Source organism: Primulina huaijiensis, unplaced genomic scaffold (genome assembly GCF_012295235.1).
Source record: "Primulina huaijiensis isolate GDHJ02 unplaced genomic scaffold, ASM1229523v2 scaffold20025, whole genome shotgun sequence".
Classification (NCBI taxonomy): Eukaryota; Viridiplantae; Streptophyta; class Magnoliopsida; order Lamiales; family Gesneriaceae; genus Primulina; species Primulina huaijiensis.
Genome location: NW_027351963.1, coordinates 452,160 through 473,391, shown reverse-complemented (window position 1 = coordinate 473,391; position 21,232 = coordinate 452,160). Strand labels below are relative to the sequence as shown.

The 21,232-nt window shown below is 36.0% G+C and overlaps 1 protein-coding gene across 6 annotated transcripts; it reads left to right on the top strand.

The window, feature by feature from the left end:
• The first annotated feature begins 378 nt into the window (after positions 1-378).
• Positions 379-19,910, top strand: LOC140966049 (uncharacterized). 6 transcript variants are annotated; one of them, XM_073426342.1, is made up of 23 exons: positions 379-526; positions 685-803; positions 897-1,045; positions 3,140-3,202; positions 3,443-3,789; positions 3,881-3,974; positions 4,224-4,301; positions 4,393-4,452; positions 4,540-4,644; positions 5,125-5,235; positions 6,418-6,459; positions 6,594-6,686; positions 7,045-7,223; positions 8,009-8,298; positions 8,382-8,503; positions 8,605-8,647; positions 8,725-8,816; positions 10,534-10,582; positions 12,013-12,083; positions 12,202-12,321; positions 12,571-12,671; positions 19,026-19,071; positions 19,500-19,910. In XM_073426342.1, exons 3-23 carry the CDS (start codon positions 908-910, stop codon positions 19,548-19,550), a joined length of 2,295 nt encoding a protein of 764 aa, XP_073282443.1. In that variant the 5' UTR covers positions 379-526; positions 685-803; positions 897-907; the 3' UTR covers positions 19,551-19,910. The 6 variants fall into 6 exon arrangements, with proteins under 6 accessions (XP_073282443.1, XP_073282442.1, XP_073282439.1 ...); XM_073426341.1 differs by having other exon boundaries at positions 892-1,045; XM_073426338.1 differs by having other exon boundaries at positions 662-803; positions 892-1,045.
• Positions 19,911-21,232: the final 1,322 nt, after the last annotated feature.

Genomic DNA, 21,232 nt, shown 5'->3' with positions numbered 1-21,232 from the left:
TTTAATAAAAATGTTTTAAAAGTTGTTTTAAGAATATATATGTATGTTTGAACAACTATTATATAAAAGTGTTTTTACGGTTGAAAAGATATTCATACAATTATCTAAAAAAAAATGATTTCATAGTTAAAAATAATTAAGAAGATATTTGGACAATTATTTTATAAAAACTTTTTAATTTTCGTTTGACCCACGTTTCTTTATTCTAAAAACAAAAAAACAATCTTGTTTGTTTTTTAAAAATTATTAGTTGTGAACAATTTTTTGTTTTATAAAAATATTGTAAAACACTTATTTTAATATTTCCATTTATAAAACAACAAAAATATTTTTAAATTATTGTCCAAATTACTCTAATAAATGTATTATCAACATGGAGAAAACCTCCACTCTCCTCTTCTCCGCACCTTTGTCTGTCAACCAGGACAGTATCCCAAGTCTCCAATCAGCCTGAAACCCAAAACCCTATTTTTATAATACTTCCTTAATCTCAATCTCAATTTTCCAAGTCTCCCTGACCCACCTGGTACGTTGATCATTTCGGTGTATTTCTTACGTCTGTAGTCATCACGCCTCTGTTTTTTTTAAAGAATCATCATAGCATCTATCGTTTTTTTCCTTCTCACCGGTGCATGTTCATCGGGCTTTTCTTGATCCGAAGCATATCGCCCGCTGTTCAATCAGAATCGAATAGGCTGTCAAGGATATACAATCTCGGGCAGCTAGGGTCAGAAAATTACATAGCGACGAGCAAGAACCATTGTCGAGAAACCGGTGATTTGACGGAGGGGAGGCTGACCCAGGTGGGTTTACGTTGGTAATATGTAGTATCTCTTCGTATAGTTCCTCTGAATTTGAGCTTTTACTGAACAATTTTGTTTTTCTTACAAGTTAAGTCGAGAGCGAGATGGAGAATGGGGACGGTGATTTGGAAAGTAGATTTTCTGGGTTGGGGATGAACGATCACAGAAATGTCAATGGCAACGATGGGTTGTTTCAGGTGATGAAAGCTGTAGAAGCTGCTGAGGCCACCATTAAACAGCAGGTCTTTTCCTATTACACATCTCTCATCACATGCAGTTGAAAATAGCCATTTTCCTACGTAGCTTATTATTTTCAAGCCATAGATTTTATAGTTTAATCAGATATATATGAAATTTATTTGACCCAGGAACAAAGTATTTGGTTGGTACCTCCATCGTGATTCTCACTCGACCTTGAATGATTAGTGTACCCTGTACCCTATATACTAATATGAGCTAAAAACCCTGTAGCTATTTGTAGCAGTTTTATACCCGAAAGTAAATACAATATGATTGTGAGGAAGGAGGAGTGATCTTTAACATAGGTGCCATCGTTTCTATTATAAACCAAATTGCGAAGGAGCGACCTTTGTGTAAGTGCCGTCATTCATATTAACTTTATCCCGGAATCTTGGTACTTATTTATTTTAAACTGCAATAAGAAAGTAGGATTACTGTGATCTGAAGGTGATTGTACTTAAATGTCTCTTTTTATTGACTTGTAACATCTACCATCTCAACCACGGGGACAAAGTTAGGCATTCTAAAATGGTATATCTTGTGTATATAATATAACTAGTAGCTAACAATCACCACTTCAGATTCTTTTTCATTTATGCCGATTCTTTATCATGTCACCTCCTTTCCTTTTGACGATCCTTTTTATGCCTCAATGCAAGCAATATAAGACATGTTACTTTTGTTTAATTGTTTTTGTTGATTTTCTTTTGGAATTTCCTGAAATAGAAACTCAGAAAAGTGCTAACCAAAAAAGTTTCCTGTGGATGGATATATTTTTCCCGTGCTTACATCAATATTTTATGGATTTTTAATAGAATAGCAATATATTAAAGGCGTTTAGTATCAAAGGATTGCCAGATGGATGCTCTGCTATTATTTATGTTGCGGGAAGGAAAGTGAACTCCTGGAGAATGTTGTGCGTGGTTCACTGTATTGGCCATTACTTCCTTTTGTTCATGTTCTCACTATTTTATTATTAGGTCTCTAAATCATAAGATTGAGCGAGATACTCGACTAGAATCCTTTTCAATGATAGTTTGTCAAAAAGCTTCATACAATCGACATCGTCATCAGTCATCAGGTTAACATAAGTTCGCTGCAACCTTCTTCTGGGAATGATATCATCTCAAGATTATCTTCACCAATCCCTGGACCTGGGAAAAAGAATAGAGCCTCTTATCGCCGTGAACTTTATTGTTAATTGGATTTGGTGAAGTTATCTAATGTTTGTGTACTCCGGACAGCTTTGATTTTCTCTACCACACATTTAGGCTTCTCCATCATGTTCCTGTGTATACTGGCATAGTTCTAGGGACTTTGAGCGCTATGCCTGCTTACATCTGTAGAAACCATAAAACGCTGACCTTTTTATTTTGTGTGGTTAAAAGGTAAGTTTTTCTGTGGCATCACGAACTAGCTTAGTTCTTAGGTTTACGAACACCCTGCCAACTGAAAACTTTTAAAGCCTTGAATTGCTGTCCTTTTTTATTTTGTGTGGTTAAATGGCAAGTTCTTTTGTGGCGCCACTGGATTGCTGGTTCTAACACTCTGAGCTTATCCCAGGTACAGCCTTTGTTGGTCAGTACAGTCTGGTCATTTATGCAGGCTTCATAGCCTCAAATGTTCAGATTTAATTAAAATTTGAAGTGACTAACTGAAAAGGAACCACAGTCTGCAAAGTTATCCTCACTTCAAATTTGGCCAGAGTGCAAAACTTTATTTGGTCCCTACTTCTTGTTCCTATTAAACCGTCCTTATCTGTATTTGTTACTCATTTGTTATCTCTATAACATGGAGTTACACTGTTTCAAAAATAAATCGACCATATAAATGAATATCTTGAACTGGCCAAAGATGAGTTTTATTGGGATTTTGGTGGAGGTATTTAAACTCCTCCATTATTTGAACTAGGCAAGGTACACTTGTCACTAAGATAAGATTTTTGGTATCTTGACTCTAATGTAACTACATGCTATGGCATTCCTGATCATTGTTTAATTGCGAATTCCTGCTCTCTGGTGAGTTTTTATCTACTCCCATGGGCCCATGATAATTACCTGAAACAGAAAATCTATGGTTTCCCTTGTCATTTGTAGGTGGAAGAGAACAATCGTCTGAGATCTGAACTCCAGAAAAAGAACGAGGAACTTGAGAAATTTGTGAGATTTCTTGCATTATATGTTTCCTGTTTCAATATTTTACTACAATTTGACGTCAAAATTCTTCTGCTCCAGATCTGCTATAATATGTATGATTATAGTTTTTTACATTTTGATTTGATTGGTGTGTGAGTGTGGAAATGTACTTGACTGGTTACTTGTGTCGCAAAGAAACTATCTAAAGCATCTACAGTGCCTACAGATTTCAGAATCTTGTCTTATATATCGTGCTCCATGCAGAAATTAGGCGATCCGGGATACCAAAATTCCCAATCTGGTGATCAATGGGTTGAACATGTTGATGAACCTCACAGAACTGATCAAATAAATCCGGGGTCCCATAATCGAATGAGTGGAATGAGAACTATGGATATTAGTTCTGGACGCGATTTATCAAATTCTGCTCTTCAAAAAGATTTGAATCAAAATGACATGGACCAGACAACTCACACTTGTATGGAAAACCATTTTGGTAATAGCATGGTAAATGGATCATCAAGGTATATCCGGGGTGGTGAGATAACATCAGATAATTCCGTTGCTTCACAGATTGTGTCGCCATCTAATACATCATTTTCCCCTATCAGGTATCTCATATGCAAATAACCTATGAAAATAATATGAACTGAATATGAATTTGTTGTCTTGATGTGTATTTTCCATTGCCTGCTTTTATAGGTACCAGCTAGAAGGCAGTTCAGATTCACAGCTAAAAATATCTGGACAGGGTTTGATTTCAATGGGTGAAGTTAATATTAATAGTCAAAAGCAGGTAACTCTTCTAATTATGCTTTGGTAAGTATCATGTCCTAAATCTGCTAATATGGATGGGCTGTAAGTATCAATGTATGTTGAAATCAAATAATAGGTCAAACCTGTAACTGAGAATTGAATTTCAAAATTTGGTTTGTGTGAGTATTGTTCCTAAAATTTGGTAAATGATTGAAATCAAATAAGAGTTCATAGCCAGTTACTTGTATTCATCTTTCTTTTTTAGCATCTTATGTTTATATGTGCGTAGGATCTTGTTACAAAGGTCCGAGAGCATGAAGAGGAGATTTTGCAATTAAAAAATCATCTTGCAGAGTATTCCATAAAGGTTTGGTAGAAAGTTGTATATTGAGATCTTATTGGCTGTGTGAAAGTACTTATATTTTCTTATTGGTGTTGTGGGTTCTTCTTTTTTTTAGGAAACACAAATCCGGAATGAGATTTATGTTCTGGAGAAGCGCATATCATATATGCGCATGGTAGGCAGTATTTGCTTTACTACTTATTAAGATAGTCATTTTGTTCTGAATCTTGATGGAGGTTCTATGCTTTTATTCTTTCCAAAGGCCTTTGATCAGCAACAACAAGAACTTGTTGATGCTGCCTCTAAAGCAATTTCTTACAGACAAGACATTATGGAGGAGAATGTACGGCTTACATATGCATTGCAGGTACTTCTACAAAACAGTTTCCCTTCAGTGCCTCATGTATAAACCAGTTTTGATCCTTTTGGCTTGATCATGGCTGCTTTCGAATGTGTACAACTTCAGTTTCAAATTAAATTTGTTGAAGAAAAAATTAAATTTTAGTGTAATGAAATTGCATCACTGAACATTGATAAGTTGGTCTGAATGGTAGTTGAGGGAACTGGTTTTGGTTTCTTCTGGCCCATAGATGTTCATGTGATCTCGATGCATTTTTGTTTGTCATTTGCCGACGGAAATTATTACCTTGATCGTATACAACTAAATATCGTGCTTGAAGCATCAATTCTAAACATCTTATTTACGTCTACCAATTACTTTCTTAATCTTTTGGTCATACTTTATAAGATGGTGATGATTTATGAGGACAAATGATATAGTAGACATCATTTATCTAACCAATCAATTAGTATGGTGTATGCTGAAGCTATGGAGTTGCTCTTTCAGGCTGCACAACTAGAAAGATCAATGTTTGTATCTTCTTTAATGCCTCTTCTTGCTGAATATTCTCTTCAGCCACCTGTTGCTGATGCCCAATCCATTGTCAGTAACATCAAGGTTACTAAGCACTATCCTACCCTCTTTAATTCGTGCAATATATAAGATATTATCTAGACGTGGTATTTATGTTGCTTGCTGCAGTTTACATGATGTAATTATGGGTGATTTTATTGAGATTAGGTTTGGTGGAGTTGTGTGTTTGAGATTATTTTAGTAATCAGAGTTAAAACTAGTAAGAAAGGCTTTATTTTTGTTGTCTTTGAATTCCTGAAGTTTTTCTGTTCGGTTGGGCTTTTCTATCTTATTATTATTATTATTATTTAGGTTGATAGGTCTATACTAACTGGCTTTAGTGTCATCGTTTATTAACTTTTCAATATCCATTATTTTATCTAACAGTAATTTACAAAATAATACACACTGAAATAAGCAAGTTATCAAAATTTCAAAAGACTGAACATACCTGCACAGCTTCGCTATATTAATTATTTCAACTCGTGATAATTTATAAATGAATACATGCTAAAAAATCGAAAATAAAATTCTAATAAAAAAAGTCATTCTAATTGAGTATAAACAATCCGATAAAAAAACACCCCTAAAGGTTCTGAAAATTGAACTAAGATGTGAAGTTGTTAGATCACTTTCCAATTTAAGGATATGCGGGCAGGCAGGTCTTTTCAGCTGCTAATATATTTTCAGTAATTTAATTATTTGTATACACCTAGCTTATAAATTTAGTGGTTTTGTTATGTAGTACTGGAGGAGTTGTATATCTTTGGTGCAAGTAACAATCTTTTATTACCAAGTCAAATCCAATGATTCCTAGATATCAGTTTGAATTTATTTATCATTTTTGTTAGCAAATACAAACTTAGCTGTTTCTAAAGAATTGTTCCTTATGGCTTTTTTACAGATTTCTTTTAATATTTCTGACTGCCATAATACATAATATTCTTATACAGTTGTCCTGTCCTGTGTTCTGAAATTCCTTCGGCTTATGAAAATGAAACAAAACCTTAAATTTAAAATGCTTACTCATATGAGATTCAATAGTGTAAAAATTTGACTTTACCGTTAACTAATATATTGTACTATTACCTTGTTGAATGATCAGTACCGTTACCTACTAAAAAGATGACGAGCCATTATCATATCTAGACGTGGGTGGGATGAATATAATCATGCCTCATGGTGGGGGATTATGTTTGTATAAACTTCTGTATGTTGGGATTTCAGGTTTTATTTAGACATTTGCGGGAGCAGCTTCTTGTAACTGAGGTATGTTGTAGAAACTTTAAAAAATTGTACAAAATATAACTAGGGAGGGATTTATATCCAAGAGACATCAATTGATACTGCACTGGGCTTTATTTTTCAAATTCTTGTGTCACATGTAGTCACTTGTTTTCCAGGGAAAGCTCAAGGAGTCACAGTACCAACTAGCTCCCTGGCGCTCTGATGTGAATCCCTCAAATTTGAGTCAATCACCATTTCATCCTATTGAGGTAGGGTTGTTCTATACTCTTTGGTTTTAGGATTTTAAATTTACTTTTGGTTTTATCTCTCTTTATTATGCCAATTAAATAGTAAAAAAGTTAAAAGTTGTTTGGTGATAATATATGGGATTGTTTTTAAAATATATAAATATAAGCAAAAGTACAGTTTTCTCTTTGATGTACAAGGGTACATTAACTTTCTTTGAGAGTTGGATGTAATTCATTGACATTAGTGATCTGAAGCTTGGAAATCAGCTTAAGCTTTTGTGAAAAATTACTGTACCATCTCTTTCCTTTTGGATATTGGCTTCTAAATGTATTTTACATTTGAGTACTGACCTCATGTGAATTATATCTTTTCTGTCAGTTGAAAAATGGGATGGAACTGGTACAGCAACCAACATTTTCTAATGGAAGTATGCCATCTTCAGATCCTCAAACAACACTTGATGAAAATCTACTGGGTCGACCTCAAAGTGGTCTGAATAATGCTGTGAAGAATCCGGAGCACAATGAATTAGGGAGGTATCCACATGTTGCTAACAGGTGAGTGGTTGAATGAAGAATCTGAAGTTGATGATGAAATGAAATGCATTCTCTACCCGGTACATTTTGTTGCAGCTCTTGGTTTCTTAATGTGTCAGCATGAATGATTTACTGATGGCATTTCCTGCTTGTTATTTAAACAGTATGAAAGAAAACTTATCTCTTGCATTCTTGAATAGTTTGATCGATTTCTTTTGGTTTTCACTCATTGTATAAACTTGTTTGCATCAGATAGAGGCTGTTAACCTTGTTATTTCTATTTGTTTATTTATTGAATTTCTTGTTGGGAATGTTGTGTTTGTTGTGTGGTTGCAATTCAACTTACATATTTGAAGAATTTCAAAATACTAGGATAAGTTAGTTTTTTTTTTTTAAAAATTACGAGGATAAGTTTGTATTAGGACTGGGTTAATAATGCTTGTACCTTTTTATCGGTCTTCCACTCATTACAGATATTATTATGTGAGTATATGTAAAGTCCACTTTTTTTCACTAACACAGGTTTATTTGGTATGTGGAAGATCTTTTTTCATTCCACACTGTCAATGTGCATCTGTTGTGGTGGTTAGTGGCCTTGTGAAGCACTGGGAGTGGTGAATTTTTATCTTTCTTAATGATTCTGAATCAATACCAACACTAAAAAAAAGAAATGGTATTAGCTTGTGCATTTCACCGGCTGAAAGCGAACTACCTTGATTTAGATATAGTATTTGATTTGCAATGAGTTTCGGTCGGTATAACTCATTGTTAGCTACTCCTCAACGCATATGCTTCTTGCTCTTTAGGAGTGCTGCATCCCAGGAAGTACCTGCACAGTTCATTATCAACCAGACTGATTCAAATCTTGTTCGAAATAATGAAGAAACTGTGAGTAAAAAGGTCACATTTGGTGATCTGGTTCGAAGTACTGGCGTTGACGAACCTGACATTCAAGGAAACCAAAGTGATAGAGAGCCTTCAGTTAATTGGACTTCTATAGCTTCCGCATACAGCACAACTCTTGATGATCCTAACTCCTCATATTCTCCTTATCTAGCACCAGTTCTTGAGGAACCATCATCCTCTTTCTCTGATGGTCAAAATTCTTATCAACATTTTTTCACTGTTTTAAGCATAATTATGCTGTACAAAATTCTAAATTTTGTAAACTTTGACCAGCTGCAGATGATGATCCACTACCAGCAATAAAGGGTCTCCAAATATCAGGCGATGCATATCCCGGACAGCAACTCCGAGCTAGTGGATATTCTATTAATGGAACAACCAGTTGTAATTTTGGGGTTATTATCTGTGGTCTCTCCTATTTTGTTACATTTTATTGTGAATACTTAATATCTCTTCCTTTTCTCGTTGTTAATTAGTTTTTTTCCTCAATTCACAGTGGTTACGGCATATGGAAGATGGATCTTTTAATTATATTGATGGTATTTTTTTTATTTGTAGTTTTGGTATTAACTTTTCTCGGGTTAATTTCTGATAATATTCATATTGCTGATCACAGGTGCAAAGCAACCAGATTATCTTGTTTCCGCTGATGATGTTGATACATATCTTGCCATTGAAGTACAGCCGCTTGATGACCGGAAACGGAAGGTATTCTCAGATGTGTGGGTTGATGTGTGCTTACTTGCATATGTGACCGCAAACCACTCATGTTTGTTATTTGTGCTTTCATTTGTTTGCTATTTAACTTCAGCTAACAAGGAATGCACTAAAAAGGATGGTAATGTGGGAACAATGATGATGACATTCTTCAATTATCTGCTGTGAATGCCTGTTTTGACTCGAAAATGTCATTTGTTTTGCATATTTTAGAGTTGGAGTGACATTAATTTGATGTCATTAGATTTAGCTAAGACAGATTGTCGGTTGAATTAATGAGAAATGAGGTATACTGTGCTACATTAAAATAATAGTTCTAAAGCATTGTGAAATCATTTTTACTTCTATATATGTACTCCTAGATCTTCAACAGATATAAAGCAATGAAAGGACACCGATAAAGTGGAGTTTACTAATGGAGTGTTCATTTTTGTGCTAAGCTCACTTGAGAAATACTTATTTGAGCTGTACTCATACTATCCTCGATTGAATCAATTTGAGAATTGGGCGTTTCTCTATGATGTCAAGAAAATATTTTTCATTTCCTGCTATGAGAAATGGTCTTTTCAAAATTACGCTGAAACTTAATGGACACTCTCTAACTAAACAGATACTTTTCAGCATAAATATAAAGCATGTTCAAATCACATTTTTAACTTGCATTCTGAACTCCAAGTTGTTAACCTAACTAGGGGGAGGAAGTATCAGAATATGAACAATTGGATCCTTGCCAGCAACTTTTCACGATCAAGGATATCATGCTGCCAGTGCATGTACATTTTCGTTAAGATATAACTAATGAACTTGTCATCTTGTGAAGTCTTAATATGATGCTATTTTGATTTTAATATGCTAATTGAAAATTTAACAGGTTGATAAGCAAAAAAATGACACCAACATGATTGTAATGTGCATAGAAGGCTGCACGGCTTGGATTTGTCTGAAAAGCACATTGCATGCTTTGAATGATCGAGAAAGAACGAGGAATAAAAAGTTGATGTTTAGTCTCTAAAAGATATAATATAACATTCACTGCTGATTACTTCGAAATCATTGACAATATGTATTTCTTTTTGCGTCTTTGATGCTTCCCTGCTCTGCTAAGCAAAAAGACGAGCTTGGACGGCTCTGTAAAACTGCAATGTTAGTTTGTTATGCAAAACAATTTATAAGTTAATTATTAGTAGAGGCAGAAGCATGGATATATTTTCGGGTCTACTCATCAAAGACCTCGGTTAACTTCTGGAATACAATCCTTGGTCCCGGAAGTACATGGTTCGGTTGCACCATTATTAGAGACGAGCGTGATTGTAATTCGTATACTTAGGGTCTGTATATATTTGCACAGTATACATAAACTATGTACATTGTATGAAATAACATAGTTCCTTTTTGTATATTAGGATTGCCACTGGGTTTTAGATGAAAATTAAGCAAATTAAGAGTTTGAAATTTTACTTTTTTTTAATCCTTAAATATTGTTTTTGATTGGTGGATGCCACATCATCGCATTCATGTAGTGGTACTTTTGAAAAGAAATTTTTGTTTCCTAAAATAGAATAGGAGCATCCAATTTTTAAAATTGTTTTGTTTATGCCATGTGAATACCATATCCTTTTTTTTTAAAAAAAATATCATGACAATCATTATGATGTTAGCAAGAATTGCTCTCTTGCAGTTTCTGAAGATTGTGTTTCTTTCGTTTCAGGGTGAACTTGTGAAGGTCTTCGCCAATGAGCATAGGAAAATCACATTAGGTAATGGATTCTTGGCAAACCTTATCTTACCTGAAAATTTCATAATTATGCTTTATGGTGTATCTTGTTGGTTCACAACATTCAATTATCTTTGTAGTTTGTTGGAAATTGTTTGAACCTATACTACACCTTCTTCAATCTACATACTATTTGTTCTACATTTGTAGAGACAATTCTAGAGAGAATTCACATAGATTTATTCTTCAAGATCACCTTGTAAGAATGTATTAATATATTTTGATTAATAAAATTAATTACAAAATGCGAACAAGAGGTCCACATAAATGAAGTCAAATCCATAGTCAAAATAGATTAACATAATGCATGACCCCAATTCCTATACAAATCTGAGACTGAGAACGATTTGAATTCTACGATCCTCGAACTTCATCAAAAAAGATTTCGTTGAAATTGTTGTTTGGAAATTTCCCGTAAAGCTAATCATAGGTTCTTCTCGAAATTCTGAATTTAATCTTCTCCCAACACTCCTCAATGAAGTCTTCTCGATCTTCAAAGATCATCCTATTGCTTTCCATCCACATGGACCAACTCAAACAGTGAACCACCGCATTCCAAGAACTTCTACTCCTCCTTCCCAAATCCCGTCTGAGATCCGCCGCGAATAAATCTCAAGTTGATCTGGGAGATACCCAAATCAAGACGAACTCCGCCAATGCTTTAAACAAAGACAAACTGAAAAAGACAGTGAATAATCAAATGGCACCAATTTGGACAAAGAGAACAAGAAGAATTTTTTTTGCAATATCTTAGACGATGTTAATTTCCCAAGTACCGCAATCCAAGAACACTTGACCTTATCTAAAGATTCGATCAAAGAACCTAACTCAATTGCCTCCCATTCCTTGAGAACCCTCCAAAAATAAAAATTCGAAGAAAGAGAAGAAGGGATTGATGAAAAATTGAATTGTGCGGAGTAAGAAATATGATGATTATGGACCGTCAAAATCTGAAATAAAGACGGGTAAAGATCCTGAAAAGAGGAATTTCTCACCATCTATCTTACCAAAACCTAATCTTATCTCCCTCCTTGACCACCACTCTCACTTACTGAAGAAAAGTCGGATAGATTCTGGAGATAAATTTCTATGGAAATTTAAATTGTTGCAGTTTCTATATCCAAATTTAGAAAAGCCGGATAGATTCTGGAAACAAATTTCCAGGGAAATATAAACAGTTTCCATATCCAAATTTGGTTTCCAAGCACAATAACACTTTCAACGTTTATCTTTGTAATTGGGCGGACTTTGGGTCGATAAATCATTTTCTCTTTAATAAGTTCCTAATTAAAAGTAAATCAATTTTTTTCCCTTTGGGCATCATTCGTGTTTCCTAAAATACCTGTTAAATTTTTGTTTCATTGTTGAACACTTGCTCCTGGTTTTCAGCAATTTTCTCCTTTTGTCTTGCAGACCCAGAAATGCAAAATTGCATAGAGAAGACTCTTTATAGTGGTCATGCTTCATATAAATTATCACTGTCGGTGAGATGACTCCTTATAAATTATATTTTCTTCAACCTCGAACACCACTTTTTAATTCATATCTTGAAACTGTGGCATTAATTTACCTTGTGCTTACTTTTTTTCTTTGACAATGAAGACTGGTTATCTTGATATATGGGAGCCAGCTACATTGACCATTAAAAGGGATGGTTACAGCATAAAGTACAGTGGCCCTAGTGGTAATATAATCACTGAAAAGTTTTCAACCTCCACAATTGTAAGTTCTATGTCCGTTTGCACTTTTGTCTTTTATGATCGAACTCTAACCTGTCCTACTCAAAAGCTCCAAAAAAGTAGCAATATCCAGAAAAATTGTATCTCCATTTTTTGTCCATTTCTGAATTATCAAGCTTTTATCCTCTCATTTATCTAACACGTCATAAATTTTATTTTCTATTGAACTCATACCATATACCTTACATACACTTGTTTGTTTGATATTAATATTCCTTTCTAAATTATTTAGGTCTCAATTCCTTCTGGAAGTGTGACAGAATTTTCCATTATTGATCCGAGCGGGACTGAACGTCTTTTGCGGGCAGAGAATAGCTCGACGGATATAAGTGGGTAAGTCGAACTTACTTTGTTTGCTGTGTTTGTTGACTGGTATGATTGCTGCTGTCAAATGTGATATAATCTGAGAAAGCCAAAGAATCCAGCTATCAAAACTTGTTCAAAATGAATAATGAAACTGCATTACAAGAATATGATCCCGGATTCACAAGGATTTTGGTTGAATGGGCTATTCCTATCTATAAGAAAACATTTGGGTCTCATGAACTAAATGGGGCCTGAAATGCTTCTACAAGCCATACTAGTTGTGGAAAAATAATTCAGGAATAATTTCTTCCTTGTTCATTGCTTCAATTGGTCTGTAAAAGGTTACATATATAGGGATTTACAGAATACTCTAGAATAACAGAAAAAGGAAACTAACTATTTCAGGAAACTAACTAATTCCTAAAAATCTGCATATTGACTATCTGTACATTGACCTAATCGAATCCCTTAATTAAGGGAATTGGTTTTTTCCCTAATTTACATCACAATTCGACACTCCCCCTCAAGCTGAGGAATAGATGTCTTTCCTTCCCAGCTTGGATATGAGCCCATGAAAACTTGAACTGCTTAGTCCCTTAGTCAGAACATCAGCCAACTGGCACCCGGTTGGAACATAGGACATACACACTAGTTTTCTCTCCAATTTCACCTTGATGAAGTGTCTGTCAATCTCAATATGCTTTGTCCTATCGTGTTGTATAGGATTATGTGCAATGTTGATTGCGGACATGTTGTCACTGTAGAGTTTCATGGGACCTTCTGCCTTGACCCGTAGATCATCCAAAATAATCTTTATCCATAGTATTTCGCATAGCCCTTGAGCGATCGCCCTGAATTCTGCTTCGGCTGAGGACCTGGCCACTACATTCTGCTTTTTACTCCTCCATGTTACTAGGTTGCCACCTAGAAACGTACAATACCCCGAAGTAGACCTTCTACCTACGAGGGATCCTGCATAGTCAGCGTCGGTGTAGGCTTCTACAGTAAGCCTCTCGTTCCTTTTGAACAGAATCCCTTTCCCTGGGTTCCCTTTCAAATAATGAAGTACCCTATTTGCAGCTTGAAGATGTGACTCTCTTGGATCATGCATGAATTGGCTGATCACACTGACTGAGTAGGCTATATCTGGCCGAGTATGAGCGAGGTATATGAGTCTACCAACTAACCTCTGGTACATCCTTTTATCAACTTCTGGTTCCTCTTTATCTTCTCCCAATTTGTTATTCGGATCCATTGGAGTAGGGGCCGGTTTACACCCAGCCTTTCCTGTCTCGGTAAGTAGGTCTGTAATGTATTTTTGTTGAGAGATGAAAATCCCGTGTGTAGTATAAGCCACCTCAATACCGAGAAAGTACTTCAACCTGCCCAGTTCTTTTATCTCAAACTCCTTTCCCAATCTTCTCTTTAATTCGAGCTTTTCTTTTTCATCATTCCCGGTTACTATGATGTCGTCGACATAGACTAGAAGAGCCGTTACTCCCCCTGCAGAGGAGTGTTTAATGAAGAGGGTGTGATCACCCTGGCTTTGTTTGTATCCAGATTCCTTCATAAAGTTTGCAAACCTCCCGAACCATGCCCTTGGAGATTGTTTTAACCCATAAAGAGCCTTTTTTTAATTTGCACACCTTATTGCTTGATTTTCCATCAAAACCCGGTGGGATGTGCATGTAGATTTCTTCATCTAAGTCACCATGGAGGAAAGCATTCTTAACATCATACTGCAGAAGCTGTCAGCTATAGTGAGCAGCTAATGACATAATAATTCTCACAGTGTTCATTTTGGCAACCGGGGCAAAAGTTTCCAGATAATCAACTCCATACGTCTGAGTATACCCTTTGGCTACCAACCTTGCCTTGTATCTATCAAGGGATCCATCAGCCTTGTATTTCAGTGAAAAAATCCATTTACAGTCAACAATGTTCTTTCCCTCTGGTTTATTCACAACCTCCCAGGTTTTATTCTTTTCCGATGCTTTCATTTCTTCTCCCATAGCATCTCTCCATTCTCTTTTTGACAATGCCTCAGAGACAGTAGTAGGGATTGCAATGGTGTTTAAACTGACAATGAATTTTTTGTGGGCTGGCGATAGGTTTTTAAGGGAAACATAGTGAGATAATGGGTATAGTGGTCGTTTAGTGCATTCCCGTGTATTTTTTCTGATGGCAATAGGAAGGTCTAGGTCATTTGTTGGGCCAATGGTTGGTGTTTCAATCTGTTGAATATGAGAAGGGTGTTCGGGACTTACCGTGGTCTTATTTCCGGAGTCTGGATTGGAAGCTTGGACTTGAGTCTGTTCCGGGGCAGTCTCCCTCCTTGAGTACACCTGAGAGAACCTAGGAAACTTGTGGGAAGATGACACATTTGTGGGGTTAGAAGGCTCGGTTGGTATAGGAGGGAGATCAAGAGTGTGGATCGGTTCAAAAGATTCCCAAGGACTATCTTCTAGTGGACTCTCCCCCTGAAGAGAGGACTTGGAGAAGAACGGTTTATTTTCACTGAAGGTCACATCGATAGAGATGTACGATTTTCTAGAAGAAGGATTATAGCACTTATACCCCTTTTTAGTGGCTGAGTAACCTAGGAACATACATTTGATGGCTCGGGGATCCAACTTATCTCTTTGGGTGTTATGGACATGAACAAAGGCAGTGCACCCAAATACCCTAGGGGTGAGGCCGTTTGAGGTTCTAAAGTGAGGATATAAGCTGCTAAGGCACTCTACTGGACTCTTGTTGTCGAGCACCCGTGAAGGAAGTCTATTAATCATGTGTGTGGCTGTAAGGACAGCTTTCCCCCAATAGGTCTTAGGAACGTTTCCATGAAGAAGTAGTGCTCGGGTAGTGTTTAGCAAGTGTCCATTTTTTCTCTCAGCCACCCCATTTTGTTGTGATGTTTGAACACACGATGAGTCATGGATAATGCCATGTGACAGGAAATAGGGTGATAGGATTTGGTTGAAGTAATCTGTGGCATTGTCTGTCCTAAACCCTTTTATTTTTACTCCAAATTGATTTTGAATCATCGCATGGAAATTTGGTATAATAGTGCTAACTTCAGATTTATGTTTAAGGAGAAATATCCATGTGACACGAGTGCAATCATCAATCAAAGAGACAAACCAACGGGCCCCAGAAATGTTAGGTATCCGAGAGGGACCCCATACATCACTATGAATTAAATGGAAAGGAGAAGAACTTCTTTTATTACTGATAGGAAAAGATACTCGAGTATGTTTTGCCAATTCACATGTGTCACAATGAAATTCCGAAATATCTAATCCTTGAAATAAATAAGGAAACATAACTTTTAGAGTCCTAAAGGAAGGATGACCAAGGCGCAAATGGTGTAGCCAAATGGTATCTTTATTGGATGAACTAGACAAGGACAAATTGCTCCTGGCTTGCGGTGAAGACTCAAGGTAGTAAAGGCCCCCCCTTTCCTTAGCAAGTCCAATCTTCCTCCCCGAAGCTAGGGCCTGAAAAACACCATAGGAAGGGAAAAACGTAACATGGCATTTAAGATCACGAGTGAGTTTATGGATGGAGACAAGACTGCTGGACAGTTTTGGCACATGAAGTACATTTTTTAGGCTAAGCATAGGGGAGATATGTATGTCTCCGAAGCCTGCCACTGTAGCCACAGAGCCATTTGCCACTATAATTTTCCTGTTACTTGGGCATGGTGTATAAGAGTGAAAAATCTGAGATATGGGTGTCATATGGTCAGTAGCACCAGAGTCTATTATCCAAGAGTTGGCATTTAGGGTTCCTGAGGCATCTACAGAAAAAGAGAATGAACCATTACCTGAGAGGGCTAGAGAACATGTACCAGAGGGCTTCTCTAGGGACCCCAGCAAATTTTTTAGCTTCTCAATCTCCTCTCGGTTAAGCCCCTCTGCTGCTGAGTTTTCATCCCTGGTTTGATCCTCAGCCATGTGCGCTTGAGGTCTCGGTTTCCCTGCTCGGGCTCCCCATCCTTTGCTTGGTGGTTTGCCATGTAGCTTCCAACAATTTTCCCTTGTGTGTCTTGGTTTCTTGCAATGAGTACACCATAGGTTGTCTTTGTTCCCCTTCCACTGATTTTCTCTGCTTGGATATGGTCTTTGCATATCAGCCGCCTTATTCGTCTCTAGATCCTCTCTTTTTGTTGCAAGTGCTGATCCACCCATGTGTTGTGGCTCAAGCATGATACCCCTGCGACTTTCTTCTGAGCGAATCAGTGAGATCGTCTCTTCTAGGGACGGTGTGTCCTCTCGGCCAAGGACCTGAATTCTTACTTGATCAAATTCAGGGTTTAATCCGGCCAAAAAATCATATATTCGGTCTCTCTCAATAAAGTTCTTCAATAGTACAGCATCCTCCGGGCATTTCATCTCAAAGACTCGGTAATAGTCAAGTTCCTGCCATAGATTTTGCAGCAGAGAAGCATACTCAATGACAGATTTGGTACCTTGTTTGAGGGCAGCAGTTTTAGTCTTTATCTCATACACCTGAGCAGCGTCCTTGGTCTTTGAATAGGTGCGGCGGATATAGTCCCAAGTTTCCTTCGCTGTGGAGAAGAACATACATGTGTCACTGATCATGGGATCCATGGAGTCCCATAACCAGGACATGATCATAGAGTCCTCTTCATCCCAAGCGTCAAACTTTGGATCCTCCCTCGGTGGTCCCGTTCCAATAAGATGGCTGATTCTTCCTTTGCCTTTGAGATACGTGCGAATGAATTGGGACCACTTGAGATAATTTTTCCCGTTGAGTCGATTGGAGGCCCGAATATTCTGCAGGTCACCGGTCTTCTGGACAGTAGCGGTATCATCAGGGAGAGACGAACTGCTGGAGATGGTAGTTTCAGAGATTGACATGGTGAAGGATAGGGAAATAAGAAAGAAAAGACAGCAATGAAGGCTTGAAGAAAAAACTGGACAGCAATGAAGGCTGGAATGTGCGGAATGAACCCAGACCAATGTCCTAGGGCTCTGATACCATGTGGAAAAATAATTCAGGAATAATTTCTTCCTTGTTCATTGCTTCAATTGGTCTGTAAAAGGTTACATATATAGGGATTTACAGAATACTCTAGAATAACAGAAAAAGGAAACTAACTATTTCAGGAAACTAACTAATTCCTAAAAATCTGCATATTGACTAACTGTACATTGACCTAATCGAATCCCTTAATTAAGGGAATTGGTTTTTTCCCTAATTTACATCACAATTCGACACTAGTGCAACAAATTGGATTCCAACCGACATCTCAGGCTGTTCCTTTCTATAGATCTGCTTTATTAGGTCTCGTTTGGTTTATGGACATTCTGGAAGGAAATGTTGTTCCATTCTGAATCAAGTTAGAAGTAGAATCCTAGTTCTATTGTTTGTTGCCAATTATGAAAAGCACATCTGTGGTGTTGAAAAATTTCTTTGAAGAACTAATTGTTTAGATCTCTTCTAATTGCAAAACATTTTATCTGACACCCCACATATTCACCTGACTGAAATATTGAATAAGAAACAAAAATTTAAATTTCTGCCCGCCTTTCAAAAAATTGTTGACCAAGCTTAAAATCAAAATCATCCCAAGCGTCATTCTTTTACAAAGTACCAGTTGTAATGGGGGTACAAATGACATCAGGGGATGGTATACTAGAGGTCTCAAACTGATCTGTGATGGTACTAATATTTTTGAACGAAAACTTTTGATGTATACAAGACTCATAGGTTGCCTTTTCGGTAATGAGCAACAGAAGTTGTCGACAATGTTGGACCGACAAGTTGAGCCATGTGTTTTTCGATTGCATTGAGTGAAGTTTTCTTGAAACAAATGGAGCCTCAGTTGGTGCAACTTTAGTGTTGGTAATAGTGAAATTAGTTGCGTGCAGGAGAAGGAAATAAGACGGAATAAAAAGAGGAGAAGATTTGGGAGAATGGTGATGAAATTAAATGGAGAGCTGATCGATGATATATATGGTGGTGAGAGGGCAGAAGATCATACTTGCGACTGGAGAAGTGGATGAATCATGGACTTAATGGAGATGGGCCGTTGTTTTGGTGTGAATCTGAACGAGTGAAAGCTCTCTCTGAGAGAGCCAATTTATTGTTAGAAGATGTTCTGATGATCTTCGACTTAATATTCAGTTTATATATTTGGAGGAGCGGTGTTCTCGGGGTCAGATGATTTATTAGGACTTTGATTTGTTTTTACCCCTACACACAAGTAAATATTTGTGCGTTCTTTCACAGATCTTGGACTGAAACACATCGTTACTATTCTCTATACTTGTCTAATTTTATTGGAGGAACACCTCCCAAATCAGTTTCTTCAGTACTTTGTCTTAACTATGTAATTTGCTTTTATTTTTACAGTTGGAGGGATACAATCGTTCTTACCCTAAGGTTATTCATCGTGAAGGTAAACTTTAATATCATGCAAATGTTTTCAATAAATCAAGTGTGGCCAAGATGCATAATCCTCGTTAAATTCTTTTATCTCAAATTGAATCACTGATCTCCTTTATCACTAGTTTAGGAATTTTTAATGTAAAAATAAAGCTATTCTTCCCTGGCTCTCGAAATTTCTGCCTCTACATCTAGACCATTCATCTCCCATTCGCCTTATGCAGACCTATTCGTCCTTTTTTCAAACTTACTCATCATCTCATTATGTAAAAAATACTATATCGGAAATGTATCAAAACATCTGTATAATAGCATGCAAATAAGTTCCAAAACAGCCTTCAAATTTGATATATTGATTTGATGTGCGGAGGTTTGGTTAGTATGCATGAATAGCAGGAGCACGCGTCCGATTAAACACGATTATATGTTTATTTTTTGCAGGCTAATGAGAAGAAGAAGGGGAAGAAAAAAGGTCTGTTTTTCAACAAGTAAAGAATCACATAAACCTCTCCAATTGCACACCCCTTGAATCGGGTTTACGTACATTTGATTAAATTTTGCTTCAGGGGTTTTGTTCTAGGTTGTACAAAGTCAGGATTCTTTAGTTAACTTATATAAAGTTGGAGCTNCTTTTTTTTTTTTTTTTTTTTTTTTTTTTTCTAATTTTTTTATATTGAAAAACCACTCTCCTTCTATAGCTCCGGAGTCGGATGTGGAGGCGAACAGGGAAAAGTGGTACACTTGTGTTGGTGAATTCATAATTTGTAGTGTATTTCTTTCTGGCATTTTTTGGTGTGTGTGTGAAAACGGTGCATTCAATTAATGATTAATATAAATTTTATTTGTTTTTAATTATTTGGACCCATTCATTGGGTTTAAACAAAGATCGATGAACAATTTAAGTCTCATATTTAAAGTTGGATCCATATATCCATAAATGGGATTATATGAAATTTACTTGATCGGATAAATTTCTTATTTGCCCAAAGATATTATTTTCAGTTCATTTTTTTTGTCTTGATTTGTTTAATGTGATATAATACTTAATATTTCATGGTGACAATTTTGGTGTGTTCCAAAGTTTGTGTACAATTTTATCTTTGCATGATATATGTTATATAACTTTGATGGTATTAATTTATTAATAATCTTTATATTTCTCTTTATCTTAATTTTTCCCCGCATCGTATCTCTATTTTATCTCAAAGTTCATGTTTTTTTCCTAGTAGTTTCTTTTATAAATATTTTCCACTTTAAAGAATTAAATTATGTGAGCATGAGAAATCACTTGCATTATTAGTTGTAAATTTGTTATTATTGAGATTGCCATGTTTTTAGCAGTGTTTTAAAAGACATTGTTTAGGATGGCTTAAGCGTTGGACGGTCGTTTACCACCTCGATTTTTGGAAGGCGCCTAGGCGACACATAATGTAATATATAATTTTTTAAATTTTTTTAAAAAAATTGTTTGACATATTTTCGATCAATTCGTATCGTATAAATAAGAAGAATATGACATCGATTTTGAGTTTAAATCCAATGCAAATAAATTATTGGAGAAATATGGAGATAAACAAAAAAAGATATTTAAGTAAAAAAAAAACGTCTAGACGACCACCTAAGCACCTAGGTGGTGGGTGGTCCTCGTCTACTGCCTATTACTTTTTAAAACATCTTGTTTTTAATATCTTTTGCATCTAATTATCATTCTCCATTTATTTCATGAAATAAAATCAATCATCGGATAATGGCTATAATCCTGAAATGAAAAGTTTTAATTAGAAGTTGAAAAAGCCAAAAATTTTACTTATTTATCTTTTTTTTTAAACTCGTAATATCTATGTGAGAGTCTCACAATTCAATTTGATAAGACATATTTTCTATCTTATCCGACTTATAAAAATATTATTTTTATGTNTAGACACACACGTGTATATTGTACTGAAGTAATATATTAATGTACTGAAGTAAATTCAAAAAGTTTACATGAAAATCCAATATAAATATACACACACCGTACATATTTATTTGAATATTAACGATATTGAACATAAAATTTTTATATGTCAACGTGGATGCACATTTTATGAAAACTATGTGTATATAATACATACACACGCGCGCACACTGGTGCACCCAACCGTGTGTTAGTGTACGATGAAGATGAAGCGAGC